Source organism: Oncorhynchus mykiss, chromosome 6, assembly GCF_057628025.1.
Source record: "Oncorhynchus mykiss isolate SJ-2025 chromosome 6, ASM5762802v1, whole genome shotgun sequence".
Classification (NCBI taxonomy): Eukaryota; Metazoa; Chordata; class Actinopteri; order Salmoniformes; family Salmonidae; genus Oncorhynchus; species Oncorhynchus mykiss.
The window spans coordinates 54,582,080-54,606,388 of NC_143027.1; the positions used below are offsets into that span (position 1 = coordinate 54,582,080).

A 24,309-nucleotide genomic window follows, 5' to 3' on the forward strand; every position below is an offset into this window, starting at 1 on the left:
AAGTATTTGGTCCCACATTCATATCAAGCAATGTGTACATCAAGCTTGTGACTCTGCTGTTTATTTTGCTTGTGTTTCAGATTATTTTGTGACCAACATAAATGCACTTTGGAGTCACTTTTATTGTAAATAAGACTATAATATGTTTATAAACACTTCATGTTGATGCTACCATGATTAACGATAATCCTGAATGAATGTGAGAAAGGTACAGACACACAAATATCATACCCCCAAGACATGTTAACCTCTCACCATTACAATAACAGGTTAGCATTTTTTGGAGGGTATAATATTTGTGCGTCTATAACTTGCTCACTCATCATTTTCACAATTCATTCAGGATTATCCATAAACATGGTAGCATAACATTCACGTAGAAGTGTTAATAAACAATCAAAGTGACCCCAAAATGGTCATATTAGATTGTGTAGAAATGCAGAAAATTAGCTTTAGATGCCAAAAAAATTCTGAGGGAGGACCCCAGACCCCCCCGCCAGGTTATGTCCCCTCCACTTTTAAAAGCAAAGTTGCGCCTCTGATTAGAACACACTATGGGAAGATGGGTGAGCTGAGGCTACTGTGTACAGATGAAGGTACAGATAAAGGTAGAACACATATAAACAGTAATAACACTGTAATCGAGTACCGTGCAATAACATACAATGGTATAAATGGGAAAGCCACATTTCTATCCGAACAAACAAAAGAGACTATTCTGTGTGTGTGATTGGTTTAGGAAAACAGGACCCCCTAACTGGCCTCCAATTAGGGTTCTGACTGGTGATGTGAACCATGGCTCCTTCCTTTAACTCCTCGTTTCTCAGTCCGCCACACACACATGCACGCACGCAAACACACACACACTGTGGCTTAACCACAGCACCCTAGGAGATCTCCCACTTCCAGTCCTCCATTACAATATTACACCTAATGACTGTTTCCTGTCTGTCGGGCTCTGTGGGGCTTTCCCCTTAACCTTGACATACTTGTGGCAGAGCGTAGGTCTATGGTTCTGAGTACTAGGAAACCAGTGACTAGGAAACCAGTGACCTCACCACTTATCACTGTGATTGCTTTTCCATGGAGTCCATTTGTAACAGTTAGGGCATTTAGCCAGCTCTGGGACTTCAAGGACATACAAAGAGAGGGAACAGGGGTGACATTTAGATTATCTCAACATTATTAGTCAACCCCAAAACCAGAACACAATTCTCTTTCTCTCACTCACTCTCTCTCTCTATAGAATGAGTCTACAAATGTTTTTCTGTGGACACAAGCACACCCTAGTCACTGTGGCTAATGAAATATAAATCTTTGCGCTCTGATCAACATACACACAACACACACAGTGGCATGTAGTCATGGATGACAAGGGAAGCCAGGCTTCCCCAAAAAATGTACCATCATTTTGCTTCAGTTCGCCAGAGGCTGAATGTATCTCAATGGAGAAGGCATCTGAGCGAGCAGAACAGCACCCCTCTGTCTCTGTATGTGTTGCCCATCTTTTTAATAAAATTGTAAAAAATTATCCGTTATTTTACCAGGTAAGTTGACTGAGAACACGTTCTCATTTACAGCAACGACCTGGGGAATAGTTACAGGGGAGGTGAGGGGGATGAATAAGCCAATTGTAAACTGGGGATTATTAGGAGACCTTGATGGTTTGAGGGCCAGATTGGGAATTTAGCCAGGACACCGGGGTTAACACCCCTACTCTTACGATAAGTGGCATGGGATCTTTAATGACCTCAGAGAGTCATCATTGACCAGACAGCATCTATCTGATGCTGTCTGATCAAAAAGAGTATGATATTGTTGCTGCCCGTAGCATTGAATGCAAGGGAAGCCAGCGAGCATTTGGCCTCCCTTGATAAAAAGTATACAATAATAGCCAATCAGCGTTGAGCTAAACTAAGTGAGCTCAGCTTTGAATAGTCTTGATGCATAAAACAAAAGTGGCAAAGGGAAGCCATTTTGGATTTGGCTTCACACCAGTCACATCGCATCACATCAAGTCAAACGTAATTGACAGAAAAAAAACTTGAATCGCTGCATCTCGTTGTGTTGTTGTCCTCAGGTCTTGCTAGCTAAATTTGGACCTTTCCTAAATATGCCATGGATGGAGAAAGGGATTTGGACAAGCCCATGAACGAAAGGAAGTTAGGCTAGCGAGCATGCATTTTAGCCAGGTATCCCAGAACAACAACAACTAAAAGTGTGTACTGTATGACGGTTTCGGCATCATGAAAGAGAGGAGGATGGCATTGGCGTTTCTCTACAAGTAGGGTAGTCAACATGTTTTTTGATGGAAATATTAACTTGATTGACCATGCTGTAGGTTATGTAACCAGTGGCATAAAGTACTTAAGTAAAAATACTTTGGTATTTTTTCGGGTATCTGTACTTTACTATTCATATTTATATTTTTCACAACTTTTACTTCACTACATTCTTTAAAAAGAATCATACATTTTCCCTGTCCCCCAAAAGTATTGGCAACATTTTGAATGCTTAGCAGGACAGGAAAAGGGTCCAATTCAAACACTCATAAAGAGAATATCCCTGGTCATCCCTACTGCCTCTGATCTGGCAGACTGACTAAACACACATGCTTCGTTTGTAAATGATGTCTGAGCATTGGAGTGTGCCCCTGGCAATCCGTAAATTTAAAAAATAAATAATAATTGTGCCGACTGGTTTGCTTAATATAAGGAATTTGAAATGATTTATAATTTTACTTTTGATACTTAAGTATATCTTAGCAATTACATTTACTTTTGACTTTTACTCAAGTAGTATTTTACTGGGTGACGCACTTTTTTTAAAGACATTTTCTATTAAGGTATCTTTATATTTTCTCAAGTTAGCCATTTGCGTACTTTACCAACATAACTGTTTGTTACATGCAATATGCTCTCCAGTTTTGATGAAACAAAGGTGTGGTTCTCTTCTTACTGTCTTGACCTTAGGCCTCTATATAACAGTCGCGAGGCATATGAACTAACAGGTTACAGAGCAAACATTGCAATTATCGCAACACATAGATAGGCTTATCTTTCCTGGCTTGGCTTCCTGAGTGATTTTACCCAAGCACTGCTACTGACAACACACACATGCATGCTTCTCATATGTGGGGTCCGTTTTTTAGAAGGGCCTCTCTCTCTCTCTCTCGAATATTCTGCCTGAGTGGACTTTTGTTTTGTTCCTTTAAATCCCTGAGGTTACAACATTTTTTTCTGCTAGACTTCCAAAAGCTGCCAGAGAGAATTATCAGAATGCATGTTCACTGAAGAACCATTCCATTGTGCGCAGTCATAGGAGAAGAAAATCATTCTTGGAAAGGGGTGTGTGTATTTAGTGCATGGACAGAGGGAAAGTGATAATTGATTCACATATTGTGTCATCAGGGTTGGGGCGCACGCATACACGCACACACACACACACATTTACCATTGGCATTTTTCCCGCATATCAGATGCTCGTAGTTCTGCATCACTCCCCACAGCTCCGCGTCGTCATTGACGACCCCGTCCAGGACCTCAATATTTACCAGGCAACAGGTGCCCCTGCGCTCTCTCTCCCGCTCCTCTGCCATCATCAACACCCGCACGACCACTTCCTCCACAAGGCTCTCCACGCACGCGGCCAGGCAAATGGCTGCGTGCTCATGCACGCGCACTGACACACGCGTATCCACCATCCACCTGTAGAACCGTCCCACCGGGAGGCTGAGCCCGCAGCGCGAGGACTTGCCCCGTTGACGCAGTGTCTCGCCCGAGCTCATGCTGTACAGAGAAATGGCCCTCACCGTGCCAGCCACGCACCGCTCAGCCAGCCCCCAGCTCAGCACCAGCCGAATGGCGCTCTGCACTTCGAAGCGCGTGCATCGCCGGTGTAGCTCACTCAGTCTCTGAGCCTCCCGGGAGATCCGAACCAGAGCCCTCTGTAAGAGCAGCGAGAGACGGCTGACTGCGTCACCGGAGAAAGCCATCTCCTCACCTGCTACTTTACGCAGGACTTCAGCAATCTCCTGGTCGGTCCAGGGGACCTCTTCCAGCGTCGGCAGACGAGGACACTTGGAGAGTATGTCCTCTGGATCCTCAGGCAGCACCGTGTTGACTGTGTCCCAGCTGGCGTTCCTACTGCTCAGAGAGCTGATCTGGTTCCACCAGGTCCCCCGGTGTGGGTGGGTGTGGGAGTGCCGGGACCTGGACGAGGAGAGGCTGAGGGACTTGCAGGAGTCCCCAGCTCCGTAGCCCGAGTCCAGACTCAGATCTTCCAGGGTTTTCGTCATCTTGGGACTGAAGGTGCCTGACATTATTGTCGCTTTCTTGAGACGTGCTTCTTTTCTGAGATATTCGAAGGTCACTTTTACGCACTGCAAGAAATATACCCCGTGAACGTTTCCACTCCAAGTATAGATATATGGTTTAAGGTAGTTAAATGACTGTAGATAAGTCTATTCAATCACTTCTCTAGTAGTTTCGATGTTTGTCCATGGACGCAGTCTCGCCTGCTGCCAGTCGCAGCTCCACGGGCACATGCACTGCTCTGCTGGTTCTAATGTTACCATTAAACGTTAGAGGAGTGAGACCAATGAGAGTTACCCTTTGCGCGCGCCAATCGGCTTTGAGAGCCCTTTGAACCAATTTAGGTCAGAACCAATCAGATAAATGAAACCTATGCAAACTAGGAGTGGTATCCTGTTACAATAACAGCATACAGATACAGATCTACAGCGCCATCGTGTGGAAATTATGAAACAGTGCACTAATTCTTAGGGAACTGAGTTTTTCTTGATCAGTTGACCTGTCCTGACCAGGAAAAACCCTAGACCCTAGTTATAGCGAAGAACAAGGTATTTCAGTAGGGCCCGGAGTCCTGACCAGAGAAAACTAGTCTTAAAATATGTGTTAATTCTCTTCTACTAAAAAAGAGGTTCTCAACCAGGGGTACTAGGACCACTGAATCCACATTGGATTTACTTGAGAAGACTCATGAGACCATAGACTTCCTGCTAAAATGCACATGAGGGGGTACTTCAGGGGTTCTCCTGGCAGAGCAAAATTCAATTGGTGGTACAGTAACTGAAAAGGTTTGGGAACCACTGCAATATAAAATACTCCAGAATACTTTCTCATGTAGGTTGATTTGAAAATATTACTCAACAACAGATGTAACATTTTGGTTCTCGACAAAGAAAGACACAAACAATCAAAATTTAGAAAACATGTATTTGACAAATCATTATTGAACAGTCTCAGGGGTTCATTGCATAGATTATACACTAATCATAACCACGTCTGTTTTGCTTTGACTGTCAAAAACCTTACAACTAAGGCATATCAATGTACAAACATGAATGTAGAATTCACACAAAACCTTTCTCCCTTAGCCCGTTTTCCTGTGGATGAATAGCAAAGTGCAAAACATTACCGTTGAAATTGCTGTAGACCTAGACAGCTTAGTCTATAAATAACCTTTCAATTTCTTTAAAGGTACATAAATAATGGGCTTCTAACAACAAGTTTATGAGTGATGATTATAATAGTTTAGCTTATGATGAATTGAGGGAACCTAAGTAAACTTTGTATTCATTTAACCAACCAACATCTGCCAGTGGACAAATGAAACACTATACGCCAAATGTCCACTAGATGTCAGCAAAGTAAGTAAATCACGTGGCGCTAAAGTACAATATACCACTAACCATTTGGAAAAAATGTTAAGGGCTACTTCAACATCATAATTAGGCTATTTACTACTACAGAATCTCTACAGTCAGTATTTAGAACTTCAGTGTGTTTATTCTACAACACAATGACTACAAAATATCTACATATTGCTTTTCTTACAAATACAAATTACCAATAAGCTTTATAATACATTACAGCAAAGATCCAATAATCTGAAAATACATTTTTGCTAGATCAATGATAACAGAAAATATGTTTTCATTTTAAGCTTAAACATTCCAAGTATAGAAAATGAGATTTAAATATGAATTATTCTTGCTAGATGACAAATCTAAGCCCAAAGTCACATACAGTTGAAGTCGGAAGTTTACATACACCTTAGCCAAATACATTTAAACTCAGTTTTTCACAATTCCTGAAATGTAAAAATTCCCTGTCTTAGGTCAGTTAGGATCACCACTTTATTTTAAGAATGTGAAATGTCAGAATAATAGTAGAGAGAATTATTTATTTCAGCTTTTATTTCTTTCATCACATTCCCAGTGGGTCAGAAATCTACATACAGTCAAATAGTATTTGGTAGCATTGCCTTTAAATTGTTTATTAACTTGGGTCAAACGTTTATGGTAGCCTTCCACAAACTTCCCACAACAAGTTGGGTGAATGTTGCCCCATTCCTCTTGACAGAGCTGGTGTAACAGTCAGGTTTGTAGGCCTCCTTGCTCACACATGCCTTTTCAATTCTGCCCATAAATGTCTTATGGGATTGAGGTCAGGGCTTTGTGATGGCCACTCCAATACCTTGACTTTGTAGTCCTTAAGCCATTTTGCCACACCTTTGGAAGTATGCTTGGGGTTTTGTCCATTTGGAAGACCCACTTGCAACCAAGCTTTAACTTCCTGACTGATGTCTTGAGATGAGATATCCATGTAATTTTCCTTCCTCATAATGCCATATATTTTGTGAAGTGCACCAGTCCCTCCTGCAGCAAAGCACTCCCACAACATGATGCTGTCACCCCTGTGCTTCACGGTTGGGATGGTGTTCTCCAGCTTGTAAGCATCCCCCCTTTTAATAACGATGGTCATTATGGCCAAACAGTATTTTTGTTTTATCAGACCAGAGGCCATTTCTACAAAAAGTATGATCTTTGTCCCCATGTGTACTTGCAAACCGTAATCTGGATTTTTTTATGGCGGTTTTGGAGCAGTGGCTTCAGGTTATGTCGATTTCGGACTGTGGATATAGATGCTTTTGTACCTGTTTCTGCGAGCCTCTTCACAAGGTCCTTTGCTGTTGTTCTGGGATTGATTTGCACTTTTCACACAAAAGTACGTTCACCTCTAGGAGACAGAACGCGTTTCCTTCCTGAGCAGTGTGACGGCTGCGTGGTCCCATGGTGTTTATACTTGCATACTATTGTTTGCACAGATGAACGCGGTATCTTCAGACGTTTGGAAATTGATCCCAAGGATGAACCAGACATGAGGTCTACAATTTTTTTTCTGAGGTCTTGGCAATTTATGCTTATTTTCCCATGATGTCAAGCAAAGAGGCACTGAGTTTGAAGGTAGGCCTTGAAATACATCCACAGGTACACCTCCTGTCAATTAGCCTATCAGAAGCTTCTAAAGCCATGACATCATTTTCTGGAATTTTCCAAGCTGTTTAAAGGCACAGTCAGCTTAGTGTATGTAAACTTCTGACCCACTGGAATTGTGATACAGTGAATTATAATTGAAATAATCTGTCTGTAAACAATTGTTTACATGCACAAAGTAGATGTCCTAACCGACTTGCCAAAACAATAGTTTGTTAACAAGACATTTGTGGGGTGGTTGAAAAACGAGTTTCAACCTAAGTGTATGTAAACTTCCAACTTCAACTGTACATTAGAACCAATTACCTTCGCCTATGCTTGTTTTGTTTTTTTGTGGATGACCAGTACAAAATCCATCTATACTATCTATACTAGGACTTCACCTAAAATATTGGGTATTTGGCCACAAGTGACCTCAAATGATGGACTAAGAGATGAGGCCCATTGCTGCCTTCTGAAGTTCTGAACCCCTGGTATAATAACGTTAGGCTGGGACTCTATCCTGTCGCGGATTTGGACAACTCACCATCTAAAAGGTCATTACAGACTGAGCCTTTTGCTCTAGAAACGAAGATACACTAAATGGCCAAAAGTATGTGGACACCCCTTTAACTTAGTGGATTTGGCTATTTTAGACACACCAGTTGCTGACAGGTATATAAATTCGAGCACACAGCCATGCAATCTCCATAGCCAAACATTGGCAGTAGAATGGCCTGTATTGAAGAGCTCAGTGACTTTCAACGTGGCACCGTCATAGGATGCCAACTTTCCAACACTCTGTAGCAGTGGAGTGATGAATCACGCTTCACCTTCTGGTAATCCGACAGACGAATCTGGTTTTGGCGGATGCCAGGAGAACGCTTCCTGCCCAAATGCCTAGTGCCAACTGTAAAGTTTGATGGAGGAGGAATAATGGTCTGGGGCTGGTTTTCATGGTTCGGGCTATGCCCCTTAGCGCTACAGCATACAATGACATTCTAGATGATTATGTGCTTCCAACTTTGTGGCAACAGTTTGGGGTAGGCCCTTTCCTGTTTCAGCATCACAATGCCCGTGCGCAAAGCGAGGTCCATACAGAAATGGTTTGTCGAGATCGTTGTGGAAGAATTTGACTGGCCTGCACAGAGCCCTGACCTCAACCCCATCAAACACCTTTGGGATGAATTGGAACGTTGACTGCGAGCCAGCCTTAACCGCCAAATATCAGTGCCCGTCCTCACTAACGCTCGTAGCTGAATGGAAGCAAGTCCCGGCAGCAATGTTCCAACATCTAATGGAAATCCATCCCAGAAGAGTGGAGGCAAAGGGGGGACCAACTCCATATTAATGCTCATGATTTTGGAATGAGATGTTCGATAAGCAGGTGTCCACATACAAAAATAAAACTATAGTAAAATAAGACTATACTAACAAATATTTTACAAAGGCTCTCTAAGCAAACATAATGTCCATTGTTAGAATATTACAAAACTACTAAAATGAAGTAAGCTGTAATGCTTTCACGATGATGGGAGAGAATGTGGCACTGTCCTTGGCACTCCACTATGGCAGCTTCTCCTACAACATAACACTATGTTTCTGCAATGTCAGTCGTGTAGACAACTTAGAACTTAGAATGCATTGTAGTGCTCTAGAATCGAACTGGCCATTCTGGGTCTCCTGGCTCTCCTTTTTCTCCTGTCTGGGCCCTGTGTTTAGGCAGAGCCATGGCCTGCTCCAGAAGCCTGGCCAGGTACCCATCCTCCGCCCTCTCCCCCACTGAACGGCTCTCACTCTGGGCCAGGCCCGTAGGCCGCTGGGAAGCCTGGGCTAAGGGTGCTGACTGAGTCCGGGGGACCCTGCAGGGTGGCTGGGGAGGGCTAAGGGATGAAGGGGAAACTGGGGCAGTCACGGTCGACTCCTCCATGGGGCTTTGTGGAGGTGTGTTTGTACCCTGTTGAACTACGACCTGTGTCTCTGGTAAAGCCACTGGACCAGAGGAGCTCTCAACACTTTTTTCTTTGTGGAGTACCATAAGAATGGCAGGTTGTCCCATAACATTGGGCTCATTACCCCCTGGTGGCTCATAAGGTGGTGGCCCAGCCCCAGCCTGGGGAGGCCCATCGGGGGTAACTTGAGCCTGGATGGTGTGGATGAGAATGGGGTCTGGAGATGGAAGAGATACTTCCTCCTCATCCTCTTCCTCCATGTTGAGAGCTTCCTTGTCCTTCCTGTCCTCCTTGGAAGGGCTGTCGTCTTGGGAGATGATGTCTGGCTGGTAGGTGATGATGTGGAGACCCAGACCCCCTGCTCCTGGTCGTTTGGATCCCTGGTCAGGGGAGACTCCCCTGGGGGGCTTGAGAGGGGTGAGCAGAACAGGTAGCTCCAAACCCAGGGCCTTCTGTGGCAGCTCATCTGGCTTGGCTAGAAATAAAACACAGGAACATTAAAACTGAGGTAAATATAGGAACTAAGCTTTGCTTTACAGTTCTGTTTCAGTTGTTAAGTAGGTGTTTACCTGTTTTATGCTTAAATATTAAATTGTAATTATGGGTACCCTCTTTCAAAAATATCCCACAACTACCTAACCAGTATCAAATGGTCATTATATGACCTAATGTCTCTCCACAAGGGGGAGCTCATTGAAAAGCCCTCATGAGATGTTAGGTCTCTGCATTTCCTACAGACTTATCCTTGTCAAACAGTACATAAATCAGCTAAGCAGTGTGTTACCTGGGGGTGGAAGGTCCAGCTTCATCTTGCGTAGTTCCGCCATGGAGGCCTGCAGCTGATCGATGATGATATCATCGCTGTTGAGGAAAGACAGGGCGATCTTCTCCTGAAGAAACTCTCTCAGGTCCTCCAGATTCATCTTCAGGAGACGTTCTGTTGACACACAGATACAGCAAACAGGAAAGAAGTCAACATCATTGACATTATTACCCAAATGGTGAACATCTAGTCAAATGGCTACCCACACTACTCACATCACCCCCCCCCCCCCCCCCCACACACACACACACCACTGCCACTCTCTGTTGTCATCTGTGCATAGTCACTTTAATTAACTCTACCTACATGTACATACTACCTCAACTGACCGGTGCCCCCGCACATTGACTCTGTACCGGCACCGCCTTGTATATATTGTTATTTTTTTCAGCTCCTCTTTAATTACTTGTTACTTTTATCCGTATTTTTTTAAACTGCACTGTCAGTTAGGAGCTCGTAAGTAAGCTTTTCACTGTAAGGTGAAAATACTGTTGTATTCGGCACATGTGACTAATACAAATTGATTTGAACTGCTCTAACACAGACAACACACAGGACAGGAGTCAAATATGCATAGCTGAGAGCAATATTGTATTAGCAAACGGTTACGTAATGAGTAGCTAATAGGCTAAAGTAGCTAAAAGGCTACTTGTCAAAGGTAGATGCACTCCTTACTCTTAAATATTCTAAGGATTGTGTAGGACATGGCAGTAAGAAGTTTCTCTCCTTCCAGAATGTAGATGTCCCACAAGCGTAGAGTCAGGGTGAACGGGGTCTATGAGGAGAAGGAAAAAAGATCTCTGACTTCCAAGAAAAATGATTTCCCATTCACAAAGTGGTAAAAGTGTTCATAAAATCAGTGGTGTCCAAAAAGACCACAATATCACAAGTAATGAGTTCACATACTGTACATTAATAAGATTGTTTTGCTATCTGTAAGCGTTATCATCCCCAAATTACAATTATCGATCCATGACATAATCATTGATTACTAGGCAAATTCTTTGTTTGTCTTCATCTTACTCTTTCTCTCCCTCTCTCACTCCCTTCACCCTGCCTCCAGTCCATTGGTAGTGAGGGGGGCTTGGTGGCGCCCAGCCTAAAACACAGCCCCATCTCTGTGGTGGGCCCCAGCGGTACTGAGAAGCGCTGACAGCAGCATGTCTCTCTCCAAACCACCAAAGCCACAGGATTGTGTGTATGAACAGAGTCGAGTACACCGAGTAGTTATTAATCCTCGTGATTATGCTTATGTTATGTTTCCTTTATACATAGTTAACAACGCTAATAAATGCTGAAATAAGTTTTCCCTTATAAGTTCATCCTGCTTAGAGTTGTGAAATGAATGAACATCCATGAATACAATTGCAATTCTGCTATTTTAAGTTATTATTGTCAGTTGAATATGAGGCTCGGAGCATCAATTCTTTGACTACTTTCTCCTCTGCTAAAAGTTACAATATGTGACACGTTTCAGGAAACTAGGGGTATGTCGCGGGTCACTACTTCACAGGAGAGCCGTTTGAACGTAAACTTTTTTTTTAAATCTAAAAGCGTTTTTTTTTGCAGAAATGCCTTCTCAATCATGTGAACTTTTATGTGCCTTAATAACAAACTTGTATGCCATCTGTAAATACGAATACACATTTTAAAATTACGAGCCTAGTTGGTTTAGCCACAGAAAAAGCGAGCAACCTTCCTGCTAGCCATGATTGGCTGAGATAATGAGTGGGCTGGATATACCGAGAGATGAGTTTGGATTGGTCTGCCATAGAGTACGCTTCTATCTATTTGAGCTGGTCAGTATGTCTAAGTAATCCTGTCTAACGCAACTTTTGTTTTTATGTATCACGTAGTAAAACTGCATAAGTGTTGCTCTCCACTTTCTGGAGGACCGAGTTTTGAAATAAGTGGAATTTGAGTATGATAGCTAAGGAGATGGAGAAAAACACCTGTCTTCGTATTACATCTTCAAACTAAGGGTAACCATGGCATCTGACAGGAGACGTGTCCCATTCATGAATGATGTATACGGGTAAGATAGTCTAGCTAGCTACATTCTCAGATATTGGTTAGCTACCTGCAGATTCATGCAGGGTAGTAACGTCATGAGTTGGGATTATGGTTCATTGTTTAGCTAGCTAGCTAGCGACATGTCTTTACAAAAGACTTCTCTATGCAAGTATCCATTTCAATAGAATGTCACTGCGACAACTGTTGGTTAGCTACTGGCAGATTCATGCAGGGTAATAACGTCATGAGATGTGATTATGGTTAATTGTTTAGCTAGCTACAGGTCTTAACAATGTCATGCATGGTAGTTACATGTCTTAACAAAAGACTCCACTATGCAAGTATCCATTTCAAAAGAATGTCAGTGCGACAACTGTTGATAGATGTTGGCTAGCTACCTTCAGATTTATGCAGGGTAGAAATGTCATGAGTTGGAATTATGGTTCATTATTTAGCTAGCTACTTGTCTTAACAAAATACTCCACTATGTAAGTATCCATTTCAATAGAATGTCACTGCGACAACTGTTGGTTAGCTACCTGCAGATTCATGCAGTGTAATAACACACTGACACTGACTCAACTCCAGCCACTTTAATAATGGGAATTGATGGGAAATGATGTAAATATATCACTAGCCACTTTAAACAATGCTACCTTATATAATGTTACTTACCCTACATTATTCATCTCATATGCATACGTATATACTGTACTCTATATCATCGACTGTATCCTTATGTAATACATGTATCACTAGCCACTTTAAACTATGCCACTTTGTTTACACACTCATCTCATTTGTACATACTGTACTCGATACCATCTACTGTATCTTGCCTATGCTGCTCTGTACCATCACTCATTCATATATCCTTATGTACATATTCTTTATCCCCTTACACTGTGTACAAGACAGTAGTTTTGGAATTGTTAGATTACTTGTTATTACTGCATTGTCGGAACTAGAAGCACAAGCATTTCGCTACACTCGCATTAACATCTGCTAACCATGTGTATGTGACAAATAAAATTCGATTTGATTTGATTTGATAACGTCATGAGTTGTGATTGCGGTTAATTGTTTAGCTAGCTAGCTAGATACATGTCTTATCAAAAGATTCCACTATGAAGTAACCATTTTGGGTGTGTTCGTAAATTCAGTCTGGCCATCTACTTCTGATTTCCGAGCCCTCTCGTCTGAGTGTGCCAGAATAACTGATGAATTTACGAACGCTCAACACCCGTTGAATATGGCCGGTGTCAGTAAATGTCGGCAAAAAAAGCGTAATTCAATTGTTGCCAGCAGCACAGTTACAGTCACCAACGCTCTGGATATCATGAAAACAGCCTGATTAGGGCGAGTAAAATGGTCAGAGTTTGGGTGGGGGCTAAAGTTTAAGAGGGTGTGAATGATGCTGAATGGGTGTAGACACATAAGAGCTCTCCAGCAGGTACCAACACATTCAAAGGACATTTTCTCAAAAGTGAGGTTAAACTTTCAAACCAAATTACTTTCCCATTGTTCCTCAAATGCATTGTATGATAAACCATTTTGTAGCTCTGTGTCTCTGCTTTTATCCAATGTAAAAAACACAATTGCAAATTTTGCTACAAAAGACCGAATCAAGGTGGTCGTTCACATATGGCAATCGTTGGTCAACAACCCCAGATCCCAGATTGTACCTTTAAGGAGAGGAGTTCTTGTTTGTCACGGGTCAATAAAAATGAATAATTATTTAAATCAGCTAAAAATGGCACCGGTCCTTTAAAACACACTTTCTCTCACCCTGTCAATGAAACACTGCAGGAACCATTTAGTGCTGTAGATCCCACAGGACATCTGTTCCCTGTCCTAGAGAGACAGAGGGAGAGAGGGATGGAGGGAGAGAGAAAAAGAGAGATGGGATGGAAAGAGAAAAAAAGAGGGAGAAAGAGAGGGAAGGGTAGAAAGAAAGATGGACAGTTCTACACAGTAACACACATTTCAATGTAACTATGTGCAAATATTGTAATAACCTCACTATTATGAAACATAATAATGCCATTACGCAATGTGTGTGTGCACATGTATGTATGTGCGTGTGTGTGTGTATGCATGTATGTGGTTGTGTGTGTGAAGGCAACCTAAACAATGATCTATGTAAAATGTGTATGAAAAATGTGTATGTACAATGTATGTACAGGTATATGTAGCAGAAAAGCTGTAAAAAACAAACAAGATATGTGTCCTCTGAAGAGGGGGGGGGGGGGGGGGGGATGATGGATGGATGGATAAAAAAAATTACAAAAATATTTTCTAAAAACAGTGATCTAACCAGATGTTTCTTCAGCTTGGGGATGAGTTTGGAGAGAATCTGATCGTGGTGCGCCTGGAAGCGCTGCAGTTTGGGAAACCCAGGAATGAAGAAACCTTAGAGGGAGACGGAGAGTGTATGGTTAGACTGCTTCATTACCTTGTGTAAGCACACAGATAACTCTTGTGGCTAGAACTCCATAACAGAATGTACTTACTGGTCAATAACTGTAATTCCATGTCTTTATTAAGATTGTATTACATATTCATATATTATTCCACTGGTAATGTAGCTGATTCCTATTATTGATTGGTCGGACCACAATGCATGACATATCTGTTCGGTTGAATCAATGTTTACGGGATATCTTATTGGTCAGCTCACCGTGCATGGCATGCTTCTGATTGGTCAGTAGCTGTGACAGGGCCCAGAAGGCGTCTTCCTCGTTCATGTACATCAGCAGCAAGGCGGCGACCTGGCTCATGCCCTGGCAGTAGCTCACCTCCTATAGGGTCAGAGGTCAAACTATGTCACATTGCTCACCAGGCTACATTTGTCCTGATGTAGCTTTTGACTCCATCAAGTTAGAGACAGCTCAGTTGCCACTAGTTTTAGTGTTACAAAGCAGTTCATTGCTGAACATTGGGCTGAATCCTGATGCAAACATGTAAATATTGACATTATTTATGACTGAGGGAAGACTAACACAAACTCACCGTGTTGTAGACTGAATAGGCAGACAGGACATGAAATAAAGACTGCTGTCTGTGTAGACACAGAGAGGAGAGAGAGAGAGAGGTCAGTCATTCAGAGACAGAGAGGGGTAATTGCCATGGTTCAGGCAACATTCACTTCATACCTTATTATGCTATACATATGTAGGATCTGAATTTGATCATTCTTTTGTTGCTGAGAATTTTCCTGCACCACAGTAAAGGCAGATGAACTTTGTGATTTAAATCAATTAACTGAAAAGATGAGGGGGGAGGGGTGTGTCTCTTTGTTAACAACAGCTGGTGCACGATCTCTAATATTAAGGAGGTCCTGAGTTTTTGCTCGCCTGAGTTTAAAATATCTCATGATAAGCTGCAGACCTTACTATTTACCAAGACAATTTTCATCTATATTTTTTGTAGCTGTCTATTTACTAATAAGTTGTGTATTTATTCCTTGTGTTAAAATGTATTTCTATAATTGTTTTTATCTTTCTCTCTACATTGTTGGGAAGGATTCCTTAATTAAGCATTTCACTGTTAGTCTACACCTGTTGTTTGCAAAGCACGTGACAAATAACATTTTATTTTATTTGTTCGGAATGATGATGAAAAAATAACATTAAATTGCTAATTAGACTGCGTGTCTGTGGGTGTTTCTCGATATGCATACTCCAAGGGCATTCTCTTGAGTACATTCTTGTTAGGACAAGAGTGTGGGGAACGCACACATTTTACATTTGAGAAGCACTGCGCACTCCCACGCAACTGCATTACCTTTGACCTTTGAAAGTAAATTGCATCATCAACATGTCGGCTGTTCATCTATGCTGGACTTTCAATGGGTACCCTCTGTAACTAATGTTAAACGTCAAACATTTGTAGATCTGAACATCTGATTTAGTTTAATATTGCATTATCGTCAGTAAAGCAATTGAGACTATTAATCCCTTTTGTGTGTGTGTGTGGGGGGGGGGGGGGGGGGGAATTACACATCCTTTTTTACCTCAGATTGATGATAGTTAGTATAAAGGTTTATAATCAACACAATGTCACATATCGTTGGTTTTGTACTGTTGACTTTGTCATACACGCTGTGGGCCGCAGGACCTAGAACGCAGCTATCATTTGATACCTCAAATGGCAGTGGATAATTCGGGGGGGGGGGGGTCTCTTAATAAAAGTCGCTGGCCACGCACCAATACACGGACTTGACAGTCAAACTATCACATAAAATAGCAGCCAACCGTTGATAACCTACGGCGGGTCGTGATTCGTTGAAATTATCTAACAGAAAAGTGGTTTGTTCCCTTTTCCACGATGGCAGCCTCCCGAAATTAACATCCTTCTTTCCAAAATACAGTTTCACAGCATGTATAGGTTATTCCAAGTTTCCGTGTGGCCTTTGCATCGTCTTCGTTTAAACAGCTCTACACCCCAAACGGTTTGTCCCTGTTCTATTGATTTCAGTGTGATCTCCATGGAAGTGATTCATAAAAAAAAAAAGTGTTGCTTCACACTTATCATGTTAGCGACCCACTTGAATCAAAATGCAACACTTCAAAATGTAGCTTAGCCGTCTTCTACAAATTCTGCTCTAACCAGTGATGTACACATTATTTCCAGATTCCGTGTGTTTTTTTGAGCTGTGTTAGTTTAACAGGACTCGCAACCTCAGCTCGCCCTCTAGCGCAATCGATTTCAATGTGATAATCGATAGGAGTGATTGCCAAAACAGAGTTGCGTTTTTATTTGTATTTTGGTGACCCCTGTATCAAAATCTAAAAGTCACAAATGAAGCTGATTGTGTTCTGCATTGTCCTCTAACCAGTGATGTAAACATATCCAGTTTCAATGTGTTTTTTTAAATCCAGTTTTAAAACAGGGTTTTTGGTGCATGTGCAGTTTACAAGGTGCTTGTTTTACAAAATAAAAGTAATATGATTACTACTGTTGCACATGTATGTGTAGATACTACATGTTATGTTTAGGTTTCAATATATCACAAACTGTTTCTGCATTTTGATTTGGGCACTTTAAAACTGTGTTTTGACATTGGGCTACTTATCAATCTGTCTTGTCAACAGGAAGCAGTGACCGCATCAAGATTTAGGAATATAAATGTAACTTTCAACATTAATTTCCAATGGTATTGCACTTAACTACTGCTTTAGACTGCCTACTAATCGTGGTGAGAGTTGATGGAAAAAAACTAGCCAATGTTTGCAATGATGAGAAAATAATCGCTGTATTGACTGCCTGTCTTGCTTGTGCTATATATACACATTATGTATCCAAAGTATGTGGACACCCCTTCAAATTAGTGGATTCGGCTTTTTCAGCCACACCCGTTGCTGACAGGTGTATAAAATCGAACACACAGCCATGCAATCTCCTAAATGACAAACATTGGCAGTAGAATGACCTTACAGATGAACTCAGTGACTTTTAATGTGGCACCGTCACAGCATGCCACCTTTCCAACAAGTCAGTTCATCACATTTCTGCCCTGCTAGAGCTGCCCTGGTCAACTAGATGTGCTGTTATTGTAAAGTGGAAATGTCTAGGAGCAACAACGGATCAGCTGCGAAGTGGTAGGCTACACAAGCTCACAGAATGGAACTGCCGAGTGCTGAAAAGCATCACGCGTAAAAATAGTCTGTCCTCGGTTGCAGCACTCACAACTGAGTTCCAAATTGCCCCTGGAAGCAATGTCAGCATAACAACTGTTCGTCGGGAGCTTCATGAATTGGGTTTCCATGCCCGAGCATCCGCACACAAGCCTAAGATCACCATGCGCAATGCCAAGCGTTTGCTGAAGTGGTGTAAAGCTCGCCACCATTGGACTCTGGAGCAGTGGAAACGCGTTCTCTGGAGTGATGAATCACGTTTCAACGTCTGGCAGTCCAACGGATGAAGAACGCTACCCGCCACAATGCATAGTGCCAACTAATGCTTTTGTGGCTGAGTGGAAAGCCTTCTCAGAAGAGTGAAGGCTGTTATAGCAGCAACGGGTTGACCAACTCCATATAAATGCCCATGCTTTCGGAATGAGATGTTCGACGAGCAGGTCTCCACATACTTTTGGTCACGTGGTGTACTTGCCTAATAACATGAAATAGACTGCTTTTGTGCTGTGCTTATGTTTGTAATACTGTTACAACAGACAACACAGTTTTTACGAACGTGTCGATCATGTCTTTTGTGTACAACATGAAGGTTCACCCTCCATGTAAATGAGGGGGAAGCAGCAGCGGAGCTACGAAGGCAGCAGAGCAGGCAGCAGAGCAGGCAGCAGAACAGGCAGCAGAACAGGCAGCAGAGCAGGCAGCAGAGCAGGCAGCAGAACAGGCAGCAGAACAGGCAGCAGAGCAGGCAGCAAAGCAGGCAGCAGCTACGTAAACATCTACCTACCAATAGCAACACGGGTTCCAGAAAATCCAAAACCGCAGCCACTCTAATATATAATAGACTGGGGGATCTGATCCTAGATCAGCACTAAGACATACACGAACACCCGCCCTTACCGTAGAATATACGTCTGCTGACTTACTTGAATCCGAATCGATCCATGAACATGATGTGGTTTCTAAACGTCCTGTTCACGTCCAGATCGATCTGTTTGATTTCCTGGGAGAACATTCTGGCCTGTTCCTTCATCCTCTGAAAAAAATGTCATTAAAACAATATATACATTTTCTAAATCCCTTGCACACTTCAAAAGCGTATTAGAAAGAAATGAACTGCAACAGTACACATGATTAATGCAAAAAAATAAATAATAATATATATCTTTTTTCAAAATCATAGATTCTATAGTATTTAGGCAACATCTTTTTATATTGCCTTAATATCAAAAGCCATAATCCCCTGTCAGTAAAACCTCTGTTATTGTGTGATGTGTGTGTGATCTTTGTAACTCCATGTCAACACCATCTGCCTGTTTTCATCTCACATACAGTAACATAATCCTCTCTCTTTTTGGAGCCGCAACCAACAAACAATCAAAAACAATGTCACTATTATTAATATTGCTGAATGTAGCGACGGGTGGGTGGAAGTTGGGGTAGTTGTGAAAAGTAATGGTGCTATAAACATGAAATGGTCTTGGTGTATAACATGACAATCATTTTGTGTTCAGCACTCTGGCTTCTGGCTGCAATATGTGGGGGAAGATCAGAACACTCCTACGTATGTTCACGTACTGTATGTCTTAGTGCCTTCAGAAAGTATGCACACCCCTTGACTTTTTGCACATTTTGCTGTGTTACAGCCTGAAGTTAAAAGGGATTACAGTATTATTTTGTGTCACTGATCTGCACACAATACCCCATAATGTCAAAGTGGAATTATGATTTTAGAAATGTATAAAAAAAAAAAAAAAGCTGAAAATGTCTTGAGTCAATAAGTATTCAACCCCTTTGTGAAGCCTAAATTACTCCGGGAGTAATAATGTGCTTAAAAAGTCAGATAACAAGATGCATGGACTAACTCTGTATGCAATAATTGTGTTTAACATGATTGTTTTCATGACTAACCCAACCTTTGGGATAGTCAAACACAAATTCAACTACAAACACCAGGGATGTTTTCCAATGCCTCGCAAAGAAAGTGAGCTACTGGTAGATGGGTAAAACAAAAAGAAGCAGACATTGAATATCCCTTTGAGCATGTTGAAATGATTAATTACACTATGTACAGTATGGTGTATCAATACACCCAGTCACTACAAAGATACAGGCGTCCCTTTTAACTTAGTTGACGGAGAGGAAGGAAACAGCTCAGGGATTTCACCATGGGGCCAATAGTGGTTTTAAACCAGTTACAGAGTTAAATGGCTATGATAGGAGAAAACTGAGGATAGATAACCAACATTGTAGTTACTGCACAACACCAAGCTAAATGACAGAGTGAAAAGAAGGAAGCCTGTACAGAATAAAAATATACCAAAACATGCATTCTGTTTGCAATAAGGAACTAAAGTAATACTGCAAAGAATATGGAAAAGAAATGAAGTTTTTGTCCTGAACACAAAGCATTGCAGTGGTTGCTCAACTAAAGGTTTTGAGATTATGCTCCGGGATTTAAAGGTAATTTATGGTTTAGTACGTTACCCTGCGTCACTGCTTCATTGCTCCAGACCACAGCAAGGGGGAGTTAGAGCACTGATTATGTTTTTGGGTTCAAAGGCCTAATGTGTCTCTACCTGACAATGAATGGGCGACATAAACCAAATAGGAACTGATAATTGTGCACGACTTCAAAATTGAATTTCAATTCACTGAATGATGAGGATAAAGGTGATTGAATTTAGAACAATAGTGTAAGAATTTATATTCCTCTGTCCTTCATGCGCACACCCTGAAAAATACACATATTTTTTTATTTCTACTCGTCAGTATTACTTACTAAAACTGTTGTTACACAAAGGTTTTTATTCTAGACAAACGAAAATGTTCAATTATATTCTGTCACGCCCTGGCCTTAGTATTCTGTTTTTTCTTTATTATGTTGGTTAGGCCAGGGTGTGACATGGGTGATCTATGTGTCTTGTTTTGTCTAGGGGTTTTGTAGTCTATGGGGTTGTGTTCAGTTGAGTGTTCTAGGTAAGTCTATGGTTGCCTGGAGTGGTTCTCAATCAGAGGCAGGTGTTTATCGTTGTCTTGGGAACCATATTTAGGCAGCCATATTCTTTAGGTATCTTGTGGGTGATTTTTCCTGTCTCTGTGTTTTGCACCAGTTAGGACTGTTTCGGTTTTTTCCACGTTTTCTTATTTTGTATAGTGTTCACGGTTTCATCTTTCATTAAAGATGTTTATAAATAACCACGCTGCATTTTGGTCCGCCTCTCCTTCCCAGGAAGAAAACAGTTACATATTCTTAAGATATATGTGATGTCTGCTAAATAATCAAGTTGATGGCTCAGTCATATTGTAACGGGTTTCTTCTTCCTCCTCCTCTGAGGAGGAGGAGGAGGAGTAGTAGGAAGGATCGGAGGACCAAAATGTGGTATGTATCCATAATGTGATTTAATGGAAAATGAATACAAACTACAAAAGAACAAGAGAATCAAAATTAAAACAAAAATAGTCCCAAATGGTGCAAACACTGAAACGGAAAAATAATTACCCACAAATCAAGAGTGAAAACAGGCTGCCTCAGTATGGTTCTCAATCAGGGACAACGGTTGACAGCTGCCTCTCATTGAGAACCATACCAGGCCAAACACAGAAATACCAACTCATAGAAAAACAAACATAGACAACTCACGCCCTGACCATACTAAAACAAAGATACAGTATAACAAAAGATCTAAGGTCAGAACGTGACACATATAACCTCAGCACCTACATAAAGCTGAGCAAGTCACTCATTCATGGCTTTGGATCAATATAATTAAGTACTAACATTCTTTCTGATAATATTTAATAAAGAAATATTTTGATTATCCTGACCTGGACACCATGTATTATAATAGCCCATTATGGGCTGTTAGCAGGATAATAGACACTTGCCAATAACTTTCTGTATTTTGATACTTTGTACAAGGCAATTGATCAGCATAAAAAACTTTGTGGATGGGGCCTCCCGAGTGGCGTAGCGATCCAAGACACTTGGACCGCTACGGATGCTGGTTGGATACCCGTATCGGCCGCGACCGGGAGACCCATGAGGTGATGGTGGGCTTTTGGTTTCTCTCCCTCTAAGAACAGAAATAAATCATTCTAAATAACAAACTGGCTTTATTTAAAAATTAGTAAGAATGTCTCACCCCATGTTCAAGAATGGCCTTTTTCTCGCTCACTTTAGGTTAGTTGAAAAATAAATCTCCAAAATATATATATTTTTTTTAAACAAAGCGATTATTATTATTATTGATTCATTTAGAATGATATAAAAGCCCCTTAGATATTCTCACAGATCAGATTTGCCCTAATGAAAAATGCCCCATAGATTTTAATTTAGAATCCTCCAATTCTCTAAATCTAATTATACTGTAGGCCTACTGTAGGCGACATGAGTCTCACTAGTGTTGACTAATGTGCTTTTAAAAGTGGTGTAGGTCTTATTTATTTAAAAAACATATTGAAGTTAGAAGCAATAGGATTTGAAGCAATAGCCTACTTGCTGTGGTTAACTATTTCAGCACAGTTTCTCGCTGCTCTGAGAAAAGCATAGGAACTGGTCTTGATAAATCAATGAGATTGTTTGTTTTTCTTGGAATAGAAACACCATAATATTAATCAAATGAATTAAGCTACATTTCTTAAAATCAATCCTATTCACTATGTTCTTGCAAAAAAAGGTTTTAAATTCTCTCGTACAGCCAATATTGAAGGCTATCAAATGCTTCTCAAAGATGCACTCTGGTGGTCAAACTAGCACTAACTAGCATTAATGGTAACAATGGCTGACAATTCAATAACGTGTAGAATTCTGCAGCCCGCAAAGTGTGCTGCAGTATGACGCAACTAGAAAGAAAATCCAAATCCAAATCCAGACAGCTGATGTTCTGATAGAGCTGCAAAATATGGATCCCTACAAATCAGCTGGGCTAGACAATCTGGACCCTCTCTTCTTAAAATTATCCACCGCCATTGTTGCAACACCTATTACTAGTCTGTTCAACCTCTTTTTCTTATCGTCTGAGATCCCTAAAGACTGGAAAGCGGCCGCGGTCATCCCCCTGTTCAAAGGGGGAGACACTCTAGACCCAAACTGTTAGACCTATATCCATCCTGCCCTGCCTTTCTAAAGTCTTTGAAAGCCAAGTGAACAAACAGATCACCATTTCAAATCCCGCTGTACCTTCTCCGCTATGCAATCCGGTTTCCGAGCTGGTCACGGGTGTACCTCAGCCAAGCTCAAGTTCCTAAACGATATCATAACCGCCATCGATAAAAGACAGTACTGTGCAGCCGTCTTCATCGACCTGGCCAAGGTTTTCGACTCTGTCAATCACAGTAATCTATCGGCAGACTAAACAGCCTTGGTTTCTCAAATGACTGCCTCGCCTGGTTCATTAACTACTTCTCAGATAGAGTTCAGTGTGTCAAATCGGAGTGCCTGTTGTCCGGACCTCTGGAAGCCTCTATGGGGGTGCCACATGGTTCAATTCTCGGGTTGACCATTTTCTCTGTATATATCAATGATGTCGCTCTTGCTGCAGGTGATTCTTTGATCCACCTCTACGCAGATGACACAATTCTGTATATATCTGGCCCTTCTTTGGACACTGTGTTAAAAAATCTCCAAACGAGCTTCAATGCCATACAACACTCCTTCCGTGGCCTTCAACTGCTCTTAAATGCTAGTAAAACGAAATGCATGCTTTTCAACCGATCGCTGCCCGCACCTGCCCGCCCGACTAGCATCACTACTCTGGACGGTTCTGACTTAGAATATGTGGACAACTATAAATACCTAGGTGTCTGGCTAGACTGTAAACTCTCCTTCCAGACTCATATTAAGCATCTCCAGTCTGAAGTCTTTGCTAGGTAAAGCTCCACCTTATCTCAGCTCACTGGTCACCATAGCAACAACCACCTGTAGCACATGCTCCAGCAGGTATATTTCACAGGTCATCCCCATAGCCAACACCTCCTTTGGCCACATTTCCTTCTGTTCTCTGCTGCCAATGACTGGAACGAATTGCAATAATCACTGAAGTTGGAGACTTACATCTCCCTCACTAACTTTAAGCATCAGCTGTCAGAGCAGCTTACCTGTCACGCCCTGACCTTAGAGAGCCATTTTATTTCTCTATTTGGTTAGGTCAGGGTGTGATGTGGGGTGGGCATTCTATGTTCTGTGTTTTCTATGTTTTCTATTTCTTTGTTTTTGGCCGGGTGTGGTTCTCAGAGGCAGCTGCCTATCGTTGTCTCTGATTGGGAATCATACCTAGGCAGCCTTTTTCCCACCTGTGTTTGTGGGTGATTATTTGCTGTCTAGCTGTTTTGTTTGCCTGACAGAACTGTTCGCTTTCGTTCTCCTATTTGTTGTTTTGTTCGAGTGTTTTTTAAAATAAATATCATGAACACTCACCACGCTGCGCTTTGGTACACTCCTTTCATTGATGATGAGAGTCGTTACATTACCGATTGCTGCAGCTGTGCACAGCCCATCTGTAAATAGCCCATCCAACAAACTACCTACCTCATCCCATATTTGTTTTAGTTTTCTGCTCTTTGCACAACAGTATTTCTACTTGCACATCCTTATCTGCACATCTA

At 41.6% G+C, this 24,309-nt stretch overlaps 2 protein-coding genes across 5 annotated transcripts in view; both read right to left on the reverse strand.

The window, feature by feature from the left end:
* Positions 1 to 4,577, reverse strand: part of LOC110526159 (ankyrin repeat and BTB/POZ domain-containing protein 2-like) — a 29,300-nt gene extending 24,723 nt beyond the window's left edge. The window contains exon 1 of the mRNA XM_021606815.3: positions 3,454 to 4,577. Within this exon, the coding sequence (XP_021462490.3) occupies positions 3,454 to 4,321 (868 nt within the window). The 5' untranslated portion in view covers positions 4,322 to 4,577. The remainder of the gene's footprint in view (positions 1 to 3,453) is intronic.
* Positions 4,578 to 5,217: 640 nt separating this feature from the next.
* Positions 5,218 to 24,309, reverse strand: part of si:ch211-288d18.1 (USP6 N-terminal-like protein) — a 46,044-nt gene continuing 26,952 nt past the window's right edge. For all 4 annotated transcript variants that reach the window (XM_090238201.1, XM_021606818.3, XM_021606816.3 and 1 more), the window contains 8 exons: positions 18,630 to 18,739; positions 15,080 to 15,128; positions 14,748 to 14,868; positions 14,385 to 14,479; positions 13,856 to 13,921; positions 10,730 to 10,829; positions 10,016 to 10,168; positions 5,218 to 9,706 (listed from right to left, as the gene is read on the reverse strand). In XM_090238201.1, the coding sequence (XP_090094327.1) occupies positions 8,934 to 9,706; positions 10,016 to 10,168; positions 10,730 to 10,829; positions 13,856 to 13,921; positions 14,385 to 14,479; positions 14,748 to 14,868; positions 15,080 to 15,128; positions 18,630 to 18,739 (1,467 nt within the window). In that variant the 3' untranslated portion in view covers positions 5,218 to 8,933. The remainder of the gene's footprint in view (positions 9,707 to 10,015; positions 10,169 to 10,729; positions 10,830 to 13,855; positions 13,922 to 14,384; positions 14,480 to 14,747; positions 14,869 to 15,079; positions 15,129 to 18,629; positions 18,740 to 24,309) is intronic.